General features: G+C 47.4%; 5 protein-coding genes across 5 annotated transcripts; 1 reads left to right on the forward strand and 4 right to left on the reverse strand.

Annotated features, from left to right (window-relative positions):
• Nucleotides 1-301: 301 nt before the first annotated feature.
• On the reverse strand, nt 302-2360 carry L199_007835 (uncharacterized protein; the record flags this gene model as incomplete). Its single annotated transcript, XM_064893521.1, has 9 exons — nt 302-343; nt 417-482; nt 556-975; nt 1049-1153; nt 1225-1377; nt 1437-1535; nt 1602-1718; nt 1799-2023; nt 2115-2360. The coding sequence occupies 9 exons, from the start codon at nt 2358-2360 to the stop codon at nt 302-304; spliced, it is 1473 nt and encodes a 490-aa protein (XP_064749593.1).
• A 2344-nt stretch (nt 2361-4704) lies between these two features.
• L199_007836 (uncharacterized protein) lies at nt 4705-10252 on the forward strand (the record flags this gene model as incomplete). Its single annotated transcript, XM_064893522.1, has 19 exons — nt 4705-5098; nt 5150-5303; nt 5358-5440; nt 5493-5595; nt 5649-5810; nt 5925-6455; nt 6510-6670; nt 6720-6802; nt 6860-6915; nt 6966-7084; nt 7135-7922; nt 7972-8284; nt 8345-8979; nt 9034-9114; nt 9170-9320; nt 9375-9606; nt 9659-9964; nt 10016-10097; nt 10157-10252. The coding sequence occupies 19 exons, from the start codon at nt 4705-4707 to the stop codon at nt 10250-10252; spliced, it is 4530 nt and encodes a 1509-aa protein (XP_064749594.1).
• Nucleotides 10253-10478: 226 nt separating this feature from the next.
• Nucleotides 10479-11745, reverse strand: L199_007837 (uncharacterized protein; the record flags this gene model as incomplete). The annotated part of the gene is made up of 8 exons (XM_064893523.1): nt 10479-10600; nt 10659-10830; nt 10886-10959; nt 11002-11105; nt 11155-11198; nt 11251-11454; nt 11515-11528; nt 11601-11745. 8 exons carry the CDS (start codon nt 11743-11745, stop codon nt 10479-10481), a joined length of 879 nt encoding a protein of 292 aa, XP_064749595.1.
• A 525-nt stretch (nt 11746-12270) lies between these two features.
• Nucleotides 12271-15071, reverse strand: L199_007838 (uncharacterized protein; the record flags this gene model as incomplete). Its single annotated transcript, XM_064893524.1, has 12 exons — nt 12271-12666; nt 12715-12741; nt 12792-12959; nt 13009-13069; nt 13142-13374; nt 13425-13549; nt 13665-13702; nt 13745-13766; nt 13828-13930; nt 13987-14158; nt 14224-14460; nt 14521-15071. 12 exons carry the CDS (start codon nt 15069-15071, stop codon nt 12271-12273), a joined length of 2133 nt encoding a protein of 710 aa, XP_064749596.1.
• Nucleotides 15072-15675: 604 nt separating this feature from the next.
• Nucleotides 15676-17563, reverse strand: L199_007839 (uncharacterized protein; the record flags this gene model as incomplete). The annotated part of the gene is made up of 8 exons (XM_064893525.1): nt 15676-15922; nt 15974-16328; nt 16387-16542; nt 16593-16902; nt 16983-17163; nt 17240-17335; nt 17395-17424; nt 17481-17563. 8 exons carry the CDS (start codon nt 17561-17563, stop codon nt 15676-15678), a joined length of 1458 nt encoding a protein of 485 aa, XP_064749597.1.
• Between the last annotated feature and the right edge of the window lie 252 nt (nt 17564-17815).

Genomic DNA, 17815 nt, shown 5'->3' on the forward strand with positions numbered 1-17815 from the left:
CAACTTATACATTGGATTATTGAATTTGACAATGAATGCTTGGTTGAGTTTGATTATGAAAATGATATTTGATACTATGCTCACACCTTCGATGGTCATTTGTTGTTTCTTTGTCCGTTGATAAACCAGAATTATACGTTTATACAAGGCTCAGGCAGGCAACGACCCCACTGCTTTCTTACTGATATACGTTCCTCCCGGGGATGATCCTGACAAAAAATACCTGATAGTTGACATTCCCTCGTTCCTAGTACGATATCTTCGCTCTGAGGCATCCCACTCGTGAATTATCTTGACTGCCTTATGAGCATGAGAAAGGGTGGGTGAAAGTACCAGCAGAGTACTATAATATCATCAATTCGATGACTTAGCTTTGTCTTGTTATTATTGAGTAGTATTCAAGTAAAACCACTCACGCCTTCTTTGATACCTTCGATAGCGCTGTAAAGACCCAGAGGGGTGATAGCGATACTGAGGATGATCTGAACATAAAAGGGATAGGATCAGCTTCAACCCCAAAATTATCTAACATCAAGATCGAATATGTGAACTTACAGAAAGAATCGCACAACCCATGAAGAACCAACTCCAGAACCCTCTCATTTCCCTCACTTCACCATCTTTAGCGAAATAAGGATGTTTGTTGTAGAACCAAATGACACCGCATAAACCATATGAGAACCATACGCTGAACAACGAAGAGACGATTGTCAAAAGTTGGTTGAAGAATGGGATCAATTCGGCCAATACGAAAGCGGCGATCCACATAACGAGGATGATAGCCACCCAAGCGAGTCTCGCTCGAAGTCCCTTGGAAGTGAGCAATCTTGATTTTCGGAATGTGTTGACGTAGAGGTACTTGGCACCGACGTTGAGACCTACGATACCTGATATGAGGATTGTAACGAGGGCGAATGCGTAGGCGGTGATTCGGACGGGTTTGGTGGTCATCGTGAATGCTGGTGAGGTGACGTACTGCACAAGTTCAAATAAGATCAGTCAAAATGTTGCTGGGATATTATTAGAGATTGATGATTACACTACTCACTTGACCACCGAAAGCATAAATGGTAGCACCGACAATACAATACACAACAATACCACCAGCTTGAGTGATGAGGAAAGATTTCTTGAAATCATTAGGGTTTCGCATCTGATGCAAAACTAGGGTCAGTCGAGTTTGCAGTGGTATTTGGTCAGAATGATAGTTGATCTCGGGCTCACCTCAGAACACCAACTGAATACACCCATGTTACCACCGTAAGCGAACACGATATTGGTGAGAGCACCGATGACATCCATCAAATCAGGGTTGGTAGGAGCAGCATGCCACTGGATAGGTACACCGTTCTTCTCGAGGACACTTGGGCTTTGAACCTATTGAAGAGAAGATTAGATGGATCCAAAAATGACTTGTGCAGAGGGACACCACTTACACCAGTAGCAACGATGGTGATCATACAAGCGATCAAGATACAAGAGACAGATAACCAAGAAAGAGGAGCGAGTTTACCAAATTCTCGATTGGTTGACATCTGTGATCATCATCAGTCTCAAATCATCACAGGACGGGAAATGCACATCCGAGAGATGATACTCACAAGAACGCTGACGATCATGATGATCAGCGCAAACCAAACACTACAGATCGCGTTGGTACTGAGGGTGTTGAGAGCTTGTTTACCAGCTAAGACGTGGGATCCACCAAGACCGATACTCTGTTCGCGAAGGGGAAAAGACATCAAATCAATATCAGCCAAACCGTCGATATTGCGGTTTGTGATGGGAATAGACCCACTTTAGCTACCATACCAGCACCTAGGATTCTTCTACCCCATTTACCGAACAGCAAACCACCGGCATCCGCGAAATGCATAACACCCATGTGATTCATCTTGAAATCAATCATGATCCAAGCTGTGATATAGGCGAGAACACCCAGACCGATGTTGGCGATGAGACCTCCTACCATACCGAGTCGTAAGAAGATGGAAGGGTATGAAAGAGCACCCAAAGCGATGTTCTGAACGCGAAAAGGATCCTTCAGCTGACTGATCCTCATGAACCCAACAAACGCAACAAACGGTCTGGAAATGGTGGGAAGCTTTACTCACCTCGGCAGTAGCTACCAAACCAGCTTGGACCCAACCCATCGATCTGAAATCTACGTAATCCTCTGCGTTCTCCTCCCGCTGAGCACTGAAGGGATCAACATCGTAAGAGTCCGCTGGGATATTCGCGACGTCTTTCCCGGAAGGTGGATATTCATCGTATCCAAATCCACCTTGAGCTACCTCAGCGTCGACGAGATCTTTGGCTTGAACAGGTTTGGGGTAAACTTGAGTGATTTCGTTAGACATTTTCAGACACAGAAATGATGTAAATCACAAGTAAGATGGAAGAAGAGAAGAAGGATGAGAAGATCAATCACAAGTCAGGAATTGTATTTTCGATGACCCCAATACTGAATGAGCTGGTACTGTAAGTCTACCTCAGCTGCACGTCAAGTATTTATTGTGTTGGACTGGATTGGATTTTTCTCGCCAGAAAATTTGGTTGGTACTCCATAATCCATAATGTACGGCCGCTCTTTGGACGACACATTTTCGGATCGGTCGGAAAGAGAGACTGTTGTAAGCATACCCTAAATCTGGTGGGACCATATGAGACACCTAGAGCTAGGACGTATGGATGCGTCAGCATGCATATGACCACGGGTGAGGACTAAATTATGGGGAAATGAATTGGAAGTCGAGAAATTACCAGTACGAGTTTGGTAAAAGTTCGCTTAACACGATGTCGATAATTTTGATCTCGCTTGGACAGATTCGAAATTATCTTTTACTCACCTGCGTCCGGCAAAAGTCAGGGAAGCAGACCCAGACACGAGTGGAACAGGTGGATGGATGGGACCTCGGGAAATCTTCCTTCATGAGTCTGCTCCCAATGTTGGACACCTAGATTTTTCAGATCCGATCAGGTGATCATGTACAGAGTATGATGTTATAATGCTTGTTAAGTCAGATCCTGCGAAACGATTACCACATCGCTCAATAATTTAGCAATGATTTTCGAAATTTCTTCTCCTACTTCATACCGACCTCTTGCAAGACTCCTTTTTAAGTTTTCGAATTTGTGCCCCACTAAGATCTGAGGGGTGCTCGTTCAATATCGTGCTGTTCCTGAAATTGTGGTATCATGCAGTTTGCGGCACCCCGTGTTTTCGAATAGCACGTCTATGCGTTGTGGTGACATGAGGAGGCTCCAGAGTATGGTCGGATTAGAGATCCGTACGTCCGATGATACGCGATGATATGCATACCCAACATTGCCGTGGTCGGATGAGAAGTAAACGATGGCGAGAGCCCCGAAGGGGAGGACGAAGTGAAGTCCCCCCCCCACTTGTTGTGAAGAAGATCATCTTTCTATACTCATCAAGCATGCTGACTGGAACGATCTGAGATGAGAGCATGTCTGAGCTACACCGCCAAGGAAAGGAAGGTGGATGACACCTAAGTTTGTCCCTATACATGCCAGCAGAGTCCTCAACGAAGATGCGCGAACATGAACGGCCGAACTGCAGTCTGTGTGTCGAAGCTGGTCATAGAAGTGAGTACCTACCAAGAGTGAACGCTCTTTTGATTCCGCTGCGAGGATTGGTGTCAAATCTTGTGCATCAGGCGTCCTACGGCTAGCGATTCGAGATCGCTTGATGGATATGTAAGTGAACCGACAATCCTTTGAAAACTTACTGAGATCTGCTGGGACGTCTTCGGCAGAGCGACCTGAGAGCAGCAGTAGTAGGTGAGTTTAGTATACGTCATAGACCGCTGGTTACCGTGTTGATGGTGTCGCCATAGCTCTTGATCAATGCTCGCTCCATGCAAGCAATTCGGCTATGATATTATGAACTTCCAGACACTGCAGTCTCACCGCTGTCGATACCACCTTCAAGGGAGTCTCAATTGAACTAACACCAGGAGATAAGAGGGGTCACGCGCATGTAGCGACGGAAATGGACCGTAGGTTTAACTACTGATAACAACCTTACTGCCGTCGGTCATCGTCGTGATGAGGTCACTCCCTACCTCGATAGATGATAATGCTCGACATGAAGTTACGCGTCTATCAGCAGTATATCTAACTGCATGGCTTTAGATACGACATCCGAGTCGTACTTGGCAGCATCCGGCCAACGCTTAGTCATGGCTTGGTGCAACTTTTCAGATCAGCGTCCTCTTCCTCTGTGCACCGACGGCCAGTCGCACCCTTTGGCCATGTATGTAGCAGCTGCAAAATTACGAAATCTACCAGATCTGTTTGGGTTGCCTGCGGGTGCGGGTGCGGATGGGTAATGTATAGGCTAGAAATTTCGGTGGCCGTGGTGTTTGTGAGCCCTCTGTCCCTGAGTCTCATCTCCGTCTCAGACCAACACCTGCACCGGGCCCCGAATATGGAAAGAAAACAACGAAAGTCAACAAACAACCATGCATTAACGGTGTTTGATGCTGAAATCATCGAACGATGTCACTGCTCTTGCCAAGCATACATCCATACATCCATACATCCATACCTACATAGACCGATGGCCTTGAGCCCGATTCATATCTCTTAGTCCCACATGTATCTTATTCGTATGCGTTTGGTTCTACTCAAATCCCTATAATCGATCTCAGATAACCCGCCCCACACGCTCTGCCCATCATGTCAATCGGCATAGGCGATTACAACTTCGTCGATAGAGCCAAAGAACAACCTGAGCTGGCGCGAACCATGTCTAGAAAACAAACCAACGATGGGAATCACCGTCAATCCTACGCTGATGATGGGCAATCTCATCCAGTGACAGCTCATGAGCGTCACCAACAGGTCACTGGGCTCGCTCGTCAAATGTCCCGTGCTTCCATCTCCGGAGCAGGAGCAGGCAACGACATCTTCAACTACCAACCCGATAGCGATCTCGATCCTTTCTCTGACAATTTCGATGCTCGAAAATGGGTCAAGCAGATGAGCAGGGTCAGTCTGGAATCAGCACCGAGAAGAACTGCCGGTATATCCTACAGTGGGATGAGCGTTCACGGTTTCGGTTCAGATGCAGGTGGGTCCTACTAATCTTCCAATGACATGGCCTCGCTGACCGTCTTTGCAGATTACCAAAAGACCGTCAGCAACATCCCCTTATCCCTCGTCAGTTCCGCACGCGACCTCATCAGTAATAGAAAGCGTAAAGTGCACATCCTGAATGATATGGATGGTGTTTTGGAAAGCGGGGAGATGTTGGTAGTGTTGGGTCCTCCAGGAAGGTGAGTCGGGGTAGATCTTTCTCGTCAAAATGGCGTCGCTCATATCCCTTGTAGTGGATGTACTACGTTGCTGAAGACTATAGCTGGAGAGACAAATGGTATATTCCTCAATGAAGAAGCAGATATCAACTACCGAGGTGAGTTAGACACCTTCATTCTGCGTGCACATACAAGCTGACTCAATGCCAGGTCTTACTCCCAAGCAAATGCATGGTCGATTCAGAGGTGAAGCTATCTACACTGCCGAAGTAGATGTGCACTTCCCCAACATGACTGTGGGAGAGACACTTCAGTTAGTCAATCAAACTGGTGTCTACATTTCCTGTACTGACAATCCTCCTCTAGATTCGCAGCAGAAGCGCGAGCACCCAGAAACCCACCTGGAGGATTGAGCAGAATAGAATTCGCAACACACTTCAGAGATGTTATCATGTCTGTCTTTGGTATAACCCATACGGTCAACACTAGAGTGGGGAATGATTTCATTCGAGGTGTATCGGGAGGAGAGTGAGTGTAAGACTTTCGATTTGACGGGTGACCTCTGAGTAGTAGCTGATATACTTTCGTCTACCTCTTTCTCTTCCCTTCCCTTACCCTTGCCTTTTCCTCCTCCTGCATCAGACGTAAGCGTGTCACCATCTCTGAAGCGGCACTCTCAGGTGCGCCTTTACAGTGCTGGGACAACTCTACTCGAGGTCTCGACAGTGCCAACGCCATAGAGTTCTGTAAAACCCTGCGACTACAATCAGAGTACCTAGGTACGAGTGCTGTCGTAGCCATCTATCAGTCCCCTCAATCTGCCTACGACCTTTTCGACAAGGTCTCCGTCTTGTACGAGGGAGAACAGATCTACTTTGGAAAAGCTGGTGAAGCTCGAGCTTTCTTCGAGAGGATGGGATTCAATTGCCCAGAACAGCAGACCACTCCCGATTTCTTGACTAGTTTGACCAGTCCTTCGGAACGTCAAGCCAAACCCGGTTACGAAGACAAGGTACCCAAGACTCCTAAAGAGTTTGTACAAAGATGGAAAGCTAGTGAAGAATACCAGCAATTACGAGCGGATATCGCTGCTTTCAATGAAAGACATCCTACAGGAGGTGAAAGGTATGAAGAATTCTTGGCCTCGAGAAGAGCTCAGCAATCGAAGAGAACGTGAGTCAGCGTTGAAATCTACCTCAGTGAGCTGTACTGAGTCGGATACTTCAGCCGTCCTTCCTCGCCTTACACTCTCTCATACGGTCAACAGATCAAGCTCTGCGTCGCTAGAGGATTCTGGCGATTGCGTGCCGATCCAAGTTTGACTTTGACACAATTATTCGGTAACTTTGTTATGGGTCTTATTATCAGTTCGGTCTTCTTCAATCTTAGTGAGTAATCTCAGTGACCGGCTTGACCCTCGCTAAACAATCTATGCAGAGGACACCACGGAGAGTTTCTACCAACGGGGGTCTCTACTGTTCTTTGCTGTCTTGTTGAACGCTTTCGGTGCTGCCTTGGAAGTGAGTGCCTTTCTTCTCAGCCCCTTAAGCAAGGAAGGTCGCTAATCGGATGGACAGATCCTCACCTTGTATGCTCAACGTCCCATCGTAGAGAAACACGCTCGTTACGCTTTGTAAGTCTTAAGCTCGGCAGTAGAACCAGCGACTGATCCCATTACTCTAGCTATCATCCATCTGCTGAAGCCTTCGCTTCCATGCTTGTCGACATGCCTTACAAAGTCTTGAACTGTATATTCTTCAACTTGGTGCTGTATTTCATGACAAATCTGCGTCGTGATCCTGGTGAGTTTTCCATTAAGGTTTACGTTGCTCACCTATTGACCCAATTCTAGGCTCTTTCTTCTTTTACCTCTTGATTAACTTCTTCTCAACTCTTACCATGTCCATGATCTTCCGGACCATCGGTTCCGTTTCCCGACAGTTTGTCAGCGCCATGACACCAGCCAGTATCATCATGATCGGTCTTGTCGTCTACACCGGTTTCGCCATTCCTGTGACATACATGCGAGGTTGGTCGAGATGGATCAACTACATCGACCCAATTGCCTACGCTTTCGAATCGCTCATGATCAACGAATTCCACGGTCGAGAATTCTCCTGTTCTACATTCGTACCGTCGCCATTGCTTCCTGCTTATGCCAATGTCGGAGCCACCAACCGAGTCTGCAGTACTGTCGGAGCCACTGCTGGGTCCAGCGTTGTTAGTGGTGATACGTACCTCGCTCTGTCCTATGAGTACTTCCACGCTCACAAGTGGAGAAATTTTGGGATCCTTTTGGCGTTCATGTTCTTCTTCTTCGCTACGTACATTGGAGCTACGGAGGTCATCACCGAGAAACAATCGAAAGGAGAAATCTTGGTTTACCCCAAAGGTCAAATCCCTAAAGAGCTTCGTTCGTCCAAACAAGGCGATGCTGAATCTAATGGATCAGATGAAAAAGTCAAAGCTTCAGATGCCAAAACCTCCTCGGGCGGAGGTGATGTAGCGATTATCCAAAGACAAACCAGTATCTTCTCCTGGAAAGATGTCGTGTATGATATCAAGATCAAGAAGGAGACTAGACGTATCTTGGATCATGTTGATGGTTGGGTCAAACCTGGTACCCTTACGGCTCTTATGGTAAGTCGTCGATTGCCCCTCGAAACACCTGGCTGACAACAAGCTGTAGGGTGTATCTGGTGCTGGTAAAACAACTCTTCTCGATGTATTAGCTACTCGAGTCACGATGGGTGTCGTCACTGGTGAGATGCTGGTTGATGGTCGTCAGAGAGATGTTTCGTTCCAGCGAAAGACGGGTTACGTACAGCAACAAGATCTACATTTACAAACCAGTACTGTTCGAGAGGCCTTGCGATTTAGTGCGTTACTTCGACAACCTAAACATGTTACCAAGAAGGAGAAGTATGAATATGTCGAGGAAGTGCTCAAACTCTTGGAAATGGATGGTTATGCAAATGCAGTTGTCGGTGTACCTGGTGAAGGTAAGTCTGGGATCAATCCAGCTGTTGTCCTCTTAGCTTATCCCTACCCCTTCTCACTAGGTCTTAACGTCGAGCAAAGAAAACGTTTGACTATCGGTGTTGAACTCGTGGCAAAGCCAGAACTGCTTCTTTTCCTTGACGAACCCACCTCCGGTTTAGACTCTCAGACTTCTTGGAATATCCTTCAGCTCTTACGAAAACTCACGGAAAACGGTCAAGCTATTTTGTGTACCATCCACCAACCTTCAGCCATCCTGTTCGAGAACTTCGATCGACTCCTTTTCCTAGCCAAGGGAGGTAAGACTGTATATTTCGGAGAAGTAGGTAAAGGGTCTCACATCCTCATCGACTACTTTACCAGGAATGGTGCACCTCAATGCCCTCCTGGCGAGAACCCGGCAGAATGGATGTTGGCGGCTATAGGTGCAGCTCCCGGAAGCCATACTGCAGTGGACTGGCATCAGACATGGTTAGATAGTCCCGAGCGTGTACGAGTTCGGGAAGAGCTCGAACTACTGAAGACTGAAGGTGCTTCCAAAAATCGATCCAAGGACACCAAGCTGGACAAAGCGGCATATTCGGAGTTTGCTGCTCCATTCGGCGTACAGTTCATGGTGGTTCTCAAGCGAGTCTTCGAACAATACTGGCGGACTCCTTCTTACATTTACTCCAAGTTCTTCTTGGCTGTCTCTTCGGTGAGTAACCGCTTTCTTCGTGCATCATGTGATTCAGCTAACAGCTCTTCATAGGCTCTGTTTATCGGTTTCTCGTTCTTCAAAGCAGACACCTCTCAACTTGGTCTCCAAAGTCAGCTGTTCTCAGCGTTCATGGTGAGTCACTTGTCAATTTGATCTGACGCCGTCGCTGACCACATTGTCTGTGCAGTCCTTCCTTATTTTCGGTCAGCTTGTACAACAGATCATGCCAAACTTTGTAGTTCAACGAAGTCTGTACGAATCTAGAGAGAGACCATCCAAGACATACAGCTGGAAAGTATTCATCTTGAGTAATATCGTCGTCGAGGTTCCCTGGTCAAGTGAGTCTTATGCAATTTGTCCTATAATATCCTCCAGCTAACAGTTTAACTCAGTGCTCGTCGGTACCCTGTTCTTCCTCTGTTGGTTTTACCCAATTGGATATTATCGAAATGCCATTCCGACCGATACTGTGAATGTTCGAGCTGCTCTCATGTGGCTGTACCTACAGGTGTTCTTCCTGTTCACCTCTACCTTTGCTACCGCAATTGTCGCCGGTATGGAGTTGGCCGAGACAGCAGGTAACATAGCTCAGTTGATGTTCTCCTTATGTTTGATCTTTAACGGGTCAGTCAGGTCCACCGTTTACACATCATTCATTGCTAACCGATTGATGCAGTGTCTTGGTCGTGTACAACTCTCTACCCGGTTTCTGGAAGTTCATGTATCGAGTCTCACCATTTACCTATCTGGTCGAAGGTTTGCTCAGTGTGGCTGTCGCCAATACAAAGGTGCAATGCTCCGATATCGAGTATCTCAAATTCGATCCACCATCTGGTCAAACCTGTTCCGCATATCTTGCCGAATACATTCGTGCTGTCGGAGGGTACCTCCTTGATGAGAACGCAAGTAGCAATTGTCAATTCTGTACAATATCCGAAACAAATACTTTCCTAACAGCGTTCAATATCGATTATGGGAACCGGTGAGTTCGTCAGTCGTAAAACTTATATCAGTCGCTGATCTCTTCAATCAGATGGAGAGATTTCGGCTTGATGTGGGTGTACATCATCGTCAATATTATCGCTGCTATCGGTTTCTACTGGCTTGTGCGAGTGGTAAGTGTAATATTTGATGAAAGTATGAGGATCTGGCTGACATGATGATGTATACGTAGCCTAAAAACACCGGGAAGGAGAAACCTACCACCGAAGATGGGATGAGAACTGTTTCTCGACAGAAATCGCATGTGACCGAAAAAACCACGGCATAGAGGAGTACTTTGATGACTCGAGCTGCAAGAACATTATAGATTTTATGAAAACCATATATATATATCATTATAGTATTTTATTGTTTATAATTATCTCCCTATCATCCAAATACCTCATGCTCTCTCTTCCTCCTATTTCCTTATATATCATTTGCATCTAGCTTGGATGAAGTTCATGGCTTTCATCCCTACGGGTGCACCTCGTCTTCGGGTCAAGCACAGATTTTCACGCAAGCTTTTGGCTACGTCCATCGTCGTCTTGACCTTCATTGGCAGTATAGTATTCGAAGACTCTGAGTGTCTTGTAGAAGAATGAAGCCAGGAGTGACCCGAGAAAAGGTCCAATCCCTGATTAATCGTCAGTGGTTGAGAAGCCGGGAAGATACAGTATGCTTGGCGTACTCACAGTAAATCCAGTGATAGCCTGGGAAAGTCTTCTCGACAACTGCTGGTCCAAGCGATCGAGCAGGATTAAGACCAGCCCCAGTGTAATATATGCCTACCATATGGCCCATAAATAGCGCGATGCCAATCCCAAGTGGGGCAAGGAATGTGCCTCGATGTTTCTCCACCGCGAGCTATTATGCCACGAATCAGTGTGTCGCACATCTCACCGTTCTGATGGCAACCTACCATGAAGATTGCGAGGATCAGCTCCGCCGTGAGGAACATCTCCATGAACAATCCTTGAGATACAGATACGTTCGCTGCGGCTTGTCAGCTTTTTTATCCTTTGGGGCCGCACTCACGTCCAAGAGCGTTATCCACACTGAGCGGTCCAGGTGTGAGTGCATCTACCACAGCGGCGGCACATATGCCAGCTATAAGTTGCGTAATGATGATGAATACTCCTCTGAGGATTTGGATTAGCATCGTTCTTCCTTTCTGAGCGTTGAATTCACCTGATAGGATGGGTCAAACCGCACAGCATGAAAGCGGCAGTGACCTGGATTCCGGTCAGTCTCTCATCACTTATCCCGCGCCATGGACTGACTCACTGCGGGATTGAAAAGACCACCGGAGACTCGGAAGAAGATCCAGACATTGATTGCCAAACTTGCACCGAAGCTGGTGGCTCCGAACAGCAGGAACACTAGGAATTCACTGGTTGTAGATGGAGTTCCTCCCAAAGAGCTTTTGCCTACCATGACCCCCGCATATGCGAAGAATAGGAAGAGGAAGGTGCCAGCAAACTCTCCTAACTAAGGGGTGTACCGGCAATTGGTTAATCGAAATGGCGATCAACAAGCTGATTGGCTTACCAAGGTCACATGAACTGGATCATGAATCAATCGTTTCAGTACGAGATATCAACCGGTCCAAAAACGTCGTCGGACTATCCACTCACGATGCTCCCAGAAACCCCTAGGATGTCGGAGTTTATACCAGAGCCCCCGCGCTTCAACCGCTGCTGGGGGACCTTCAGCCAGAGGAGATTCCTGAGGAAGAGAGGTAACCGCTCCTGGGCCAGCTGATTTGGAAGAGCCGTTCATTGTGTAGGTGAAGAAGATACAGGATATCCTGATGCGGTGTATGCGATGGAGATAGTCATCGAGAAGATGATATTTATGCTGCTTGGTCTTATATATCTCGAAGGAGAAAATTTTCTCATTCCTTCCAGACTTTCATGCCCAAGCCAAACCACTTCTATTTTCCCATGCTATCAAAACACATCGGAAACTCAGTTGCTGATAATCGGCCGCAACCCTAGATCTACAATACGTGCGCCAAGGAGTGCGACAAGATTGAGCCCAGATGCATTTTGCATGCATATCTACATACAAGAGAATACGTAGTACTCTCGCTCGTCATTCACCTTCACTCTGCTACATGCCCAGGAAAATCAAATGTTGGCAAGACCGCGCGACTGCGACGATCTAAGTGTGGCTGATTCACCGGTGCCTGATGAAGATGCCTGATTTCGTCTTCTCGAAGCTACCGTAGAAGCAAGGGAATACAGACATACATATGGAGTCGCGATTCACTCAGATGACTCATCATTCAGCCTGAATGGTTTATTATAGAATGGGAAATTGTGGATCCGATTGGCTGTTCGTTGACGCCGCCAGAAGTTCCTCTATGTCAGAGACAATTGATCTGGGATCATACCCAAAGCCTGACAACGATTCTAGATGGCCGTCACGTTCGGCACTAGGGAAGGTTTCGGAACCAAACCCAAATAGGGAGAGAATATTGGACGAATCCATATTCAGCATATCGCTGGATGAATTGACTTCGGCTAGTGTACGCGACGGACCGGTGGGAATAGCAGGGAAAACTCTTCGTAACATGCCAGCGAGATACCCCGGAACATGCTCGTCATCTACACTGGCCGTCGAGAGGGCTTCGATGAGAGAGCACTGCAGATTGATTGTTTCTTGTTCTGGTTGACCGACAGCACCGAACGATACCGCCTAATTGCTCATTAGCACCAGCTTCTGTGTGTGAACTCGCACACTCACTTTCATCAGGAAGACACTTGCAAAGACCTGAGCTGGCGCATCAGCGACCTTCCTATCTGACTTGCAAAATGATTCACCAATTTGAGAAAGACTCGACCAGGACAATATCGCAACATCCCCTTTTTATGCAAGGCGATACCGTATTTCACAAGTGAGACAGCAGCATCCACAGCTTCAATGATGAAGGGTCCCTCGGTTGAGTTGATCACACTGGCCTGGAACACTCGATCGTTCTGGCTTCTAGTCTACCAAATGACATCAGCGGCCATCACACATGTATCTCGTGCTATTCACCTTATGACGTCTCATGACCCGAGCCTGAGCCGCCCGCATCGCTATAGCATTGCTGTAGAGTCTGAACATGGAGAGGTCAGCACGCTTGTGATCATAACGATTGATGTTTCCATCCCTGGATCATCGCACTCACCTGATATAATCCAGGTCCAAACGCCATCTCAGTTCTCTCAGTTCATCCTCCGTGAATGCAGGGCCATCGTGGTCAAATAGGTCGTAAGTAGGGAAGTCACCAGCTTTGAGATACCATGCCATGTCTAATTCGGGCTTTAACCTGTGCAAGGTGTTCTCGAACTTGCCTGTTCTTATGAGCTCCGAGGTGATATCTGCAGAATCGTAGAATTGCTCTTGTATCAAGCCGATCATCTGCAACAGTATCAGAAATATTCGAGGCTCAGATTGCGATCGACACTTACATGTGTAAATTGGGCTACGAGCATGATCTCTTTCCACTTCACTTGCACACGGGGAAAAGGGAAGGTCTCGTCGCCTGACAAACGGCTATATTCTCCGAGAACATCCCACCAGCCAGTGGGCATCTCTTCGAGGTCCGTCAGCCCCATCATCAATGGCCGCAGGCATCCGACTCACTGGCTTTGAGGAGATATAAGCGCAAAGTCAGTTGGATGGTTATACAAATGGAGAAAGACGCATACCTTGAATCAACGATCCTCTGCCCAGTCGTACCGAAGCACTAAGTCCATGTCAGACGGGAATCTGCTAAGCCACCACTCACTGTCGATCGGCTGCCTGGCAGACTTTCAATAGTCTCTTTAGCCATCGTGATGTGTCCTTTTCCCCACAGATATCCTTACTCACATATCCAAGTCCTATGCCGCCGGTGTACTGACCACTCTGATTGCGCTTCTGATGGGTATGCCTTCTCATCATGCAGGCCTAACTCCTGGGCTATACGAGTTGCCTATAATCAAGCACGTCAAGAGTACTGACAGATCCAAGGCCATGTTCACAACCTACCAATCCAATCATCGTCCATGACAAGTCATCGTAAACCTTGCAAGGATTGGCTGGTCGACGATGAGAGTTGGGTTCCGAAGTAACATTGCTATCCGATAACAACATGGCACGAGGTGGCCATTCACTGAGGATGAGAAGCGCTTCCACTGTACCAATGGTGCGTGATGTAGTCCTAAGTGTGATGTCTGAGCGACAATCTCCTTTTTGACTTTCAAGATAAAGCTGAGACCGACTCACTCTCCCATCGCTATATACCCGATTCTTTCTCTTATCCAGCCTGATATCTTATTTTGCACTATCCTTGAGCGGCGAGGCTCAAAAGGGTCAAATGATTCACCCATATCCATGTACCTGGAAGCGGTACAGACCATAGCGGCGAGTAGGAGCGATTCTTGTAGTAGGATAGGAAAGTTGTCGGGTTGGAATAGCTGCAGAGGGACCAGAGGGAGCATCTTGTTGATGTGGGTATCGAAGCTAGAGTGCGCCATTCAGTCATGACTAGATGGTAGGAATAGCAGTGGACAAGCAACTCACTAAGCCAAAAGAGCAGTCGCTTCGTCTGCAGTCATCAGTCCATCTCTGACCGGTACCCATTGGTTCCATAATCCTGTTCCAACATTGTACTCTATAGTGGGTCGAGGCGCCTCCCCAAGTACCACATCTTCTTCTTCAGCAGCCGCACACAATATTCTCAGAGCGTCCGCAGGGTTTTCTAGTGTTTCTGCCCTGACGAATCTGAAGTCTCCATGTTCATCCGAGGCAAAAGACTGCGATGGTATACCGGCTGAAGGGCGATATTGAAATGGAACGTTGGCACTCTGAGAGGTCTCTGCTGAAGTTGAAGGTCCATTCGCCCCAGATGCATTGCTCATAGCGGTCGTTTTCCTCTGATATGACTTGGTGAAGTTACATTGACGTCCTGTTCGTAGACAACGACGACATGGCGGATCACGAGGTGCGTCAGGACTTCCTAAATCGCATCTCAACTTGGCCGCCCGACAGGATTCGCATGCTTGGTATGTCCTGACATGAACTGTTTTCTTCGGAGTAGAGCTTCCCGAAGGAGTCGATCGCTGAGCAGGCATGATCGATATGTATATCGGGTAATGGTATAGATGATACAGATATCAAGTGGACCATGAAAGGTGTTTTCAGCGGCACCCATCGGATCGTGTGCTGAAAACAGTCGCTTGTCGAGGCCACAGATCCGACAAGAACCGACGACAACCGATCATGACGATGTGCGCTGACGACTTTTGCATTGACCACCTTGTCACAGCATTACTGGTTTACTTGTGCATGTCCTATCAAATCTCTTTACTTGCCACTTGTTCTTGACAGGATCAGGATATTGAAAGGTATATTAGAATGGGTCAAGTCGCTAAGTCGCGCCTCCTCAATGATCCTGCCTTCCTATGCAACGCGGTCTGTTTCATACGAGCGAGCTCGCAGCGATCATGACCTCAATCATCTTCGCCTCAGACCTGAGGTACCACTCATTGTCGATCACCTGCATGACAAATTTGCAGTAATATTCGTCTAGCTTGAACGCGATATTCATCGACACTGCTGAAATGCCAGAATGCGGCGGGAGGTCGACGTCTGATATATGCATAATCTCATTTCATCTGCATGTCCAGAAGACTACTGTAAGGGCTAACGAATGTTCAGACCTATACCTCTCCCTGCTTAGCGAGCCTCTAGCGATGAGACGTTGACGTTGTGAATCCCAGGCACCTTCTTCTCTCCCTCCTCGCCTTCGGAATCAGCTCGCTCGTTGACTGGCGTCTCGTTGAGCCCGATAGCTCCGACATATTCGCTCTGGTCTTGCACCGGTATTCTATATTCACTCGACGAACCTAATTTATACCAGAGTACACCGGTGAGCAGAACTGCCGTGCCAAGCATGGCGAATAGAGTCCATAAGCCAGGATAGCTGTGTAAGATTTGTCAGCAAGGATCCTCTATACATACAAATAGAACCTACTAGTGAGGTGAGTCCTTTGACCTGAACAGATAAGGGGCAACGATACCCGCGCAATTCGCAATAGCAATCATTGCACCAGTTGCAATAGCTGTACTTGTGGCTCCGGCTACTGTAGCTGTTCGATATGCGACGAAAGGAATTACGGCAGCGTTGGTACAAGCAATCAAGCATGTTCCAACGTATCTACCACCTACGCCTTTCACAGTAGCCAGGAGTACGTAACCGATGGCGACTAGGATAAGAGCTCCTATGACATGTCGTGGTCGTTCTTTCCGCCTATCAGACCACCAGGAGTTGCCAATGATCACGAAAAAGGCAAAGGCGTTGGGTGGAACGGTCAACAGTTGTGCTTTGTCTGTGGTGGATGACTGTTAGCAAAGGCTAAACTCTGATAAGAGAGAGCAGTCACTCACATCCTTTGAAGCCCATAGCAGAGATGATGGTTGGGGCAAAATAGCCAAACGCATTCAGAGAGTTTGTCATCAAGAAGTAGTGCAATGAGAATATCCAGAAGTGCCAGGATTTGATCGTGGCGATGAAGTCGGCTTTGTCAAAGTGCTTGTCGGTACCTACATAATCTGATTAGCACAGGACTATGACGAATGATCGAATATCTCACCTTTGGGTGCGAAAGGTCCCATACGTTCTGACGCAAAGAGTCTCTCCTCCTCGGTCAGGAATCGGGCCGTCTCAGGGTAGTCGGGAAGGAAGAAGTAAATCAAGACTCCCACGATGACGGCGGGGATACCCTCAAGAACGAAGAGCCATTGCCATCCATAGAGCGATGCCTTTCCGGACATGAATGAGACACCGGTAGCGATCAACCCACCGAAAGCTCCGGCGACAGCGATGGAAGCGGAGAATATGGCCATTCTGGTACCCCTCTCGGATGGAGTATACCAGAAACAAAGGTACATCATGACTCCGGGCTATGGAAGACATGGACAGCATTAGCGATGAATTGCTACAGACATACGGGCGAAATCTAATCATGAGCAGAATCACTCACGAAAAATCCCGCCTCGCAGATACCCAGGAATACACGACAGACCATGAGGCCCGCATAATTCGATATAGCAGCAGTGCAGATGGTTACGATACCCCACGTGACCATGATACGGGCAATCCACTTGCTTGGGGTGAAGTATTTGAGGGCAATGTTACTGGGGAATTCGAATATGACATAGGGTCTGCAGCGTGGATGAGAAGTCAGTGGAGTTTCGAAGCTGATCGCGTGTGAAGATGAGCATGGAGTGCATAACTTACACGAAGAATATCGCGACAACCAAGTTGTACCGATCCCCTGAAAGGTTAAGGACCTCTACCAATGATTCACCAGGTTTATCATTGTTGAGAGTTCGTCTGTTCATGACACGTGAGCTGACTGCTTATCGAGCGATGCGTTTCGCTGTAGAACTTACGCGTTACCCAAATTTGTTCGGTCAAGATAACTGGTATATCCTATGTAAGCGCGTGACCATGGCCGACGAAGAAACAAAACGCTCACTTCAGCAAATATGCGACAATGACCCATGGCATGATATGCCTATCGATCTTCCTCACGATCCTCTTCTCCATAAGATCAGACATGTTGACGTGTCGGCGCTTTAGTCAAACTTCACTGCTTTCTCAAAATGAGTAGACGGCGAGGGACGGAGTGGAGAATTTGCGAAGTTTATATAATCTCGAGCGTTTGAATGCAGGCTTGAGTCGAGCTTTGCAAAGCAGTCTCTGACAGCTCCCATTGCTATTCCCTCCTGTCCAACCATATTTCGATATGATGCTTTTTTCGGATCGCCAAGAGTCATGGCTGACTGGCTCTGATAAAGATAAGAAAACTGT

The sequence above is a fragment of the Kwoniella botswanensis genome, chromosome 2, assembly GCF_036426115.1.
Source record: "Kwoniella botswanensis chromosome 2, complete sequence".
Taxonomy (NCBI): domain Eukaryota; kingdom Fungi; phylum Basidiomycota; class Tremellomycetes; order Tremellales; family Cryptococcaceae; genus Kwoniella; species Kwoniella botswanensis.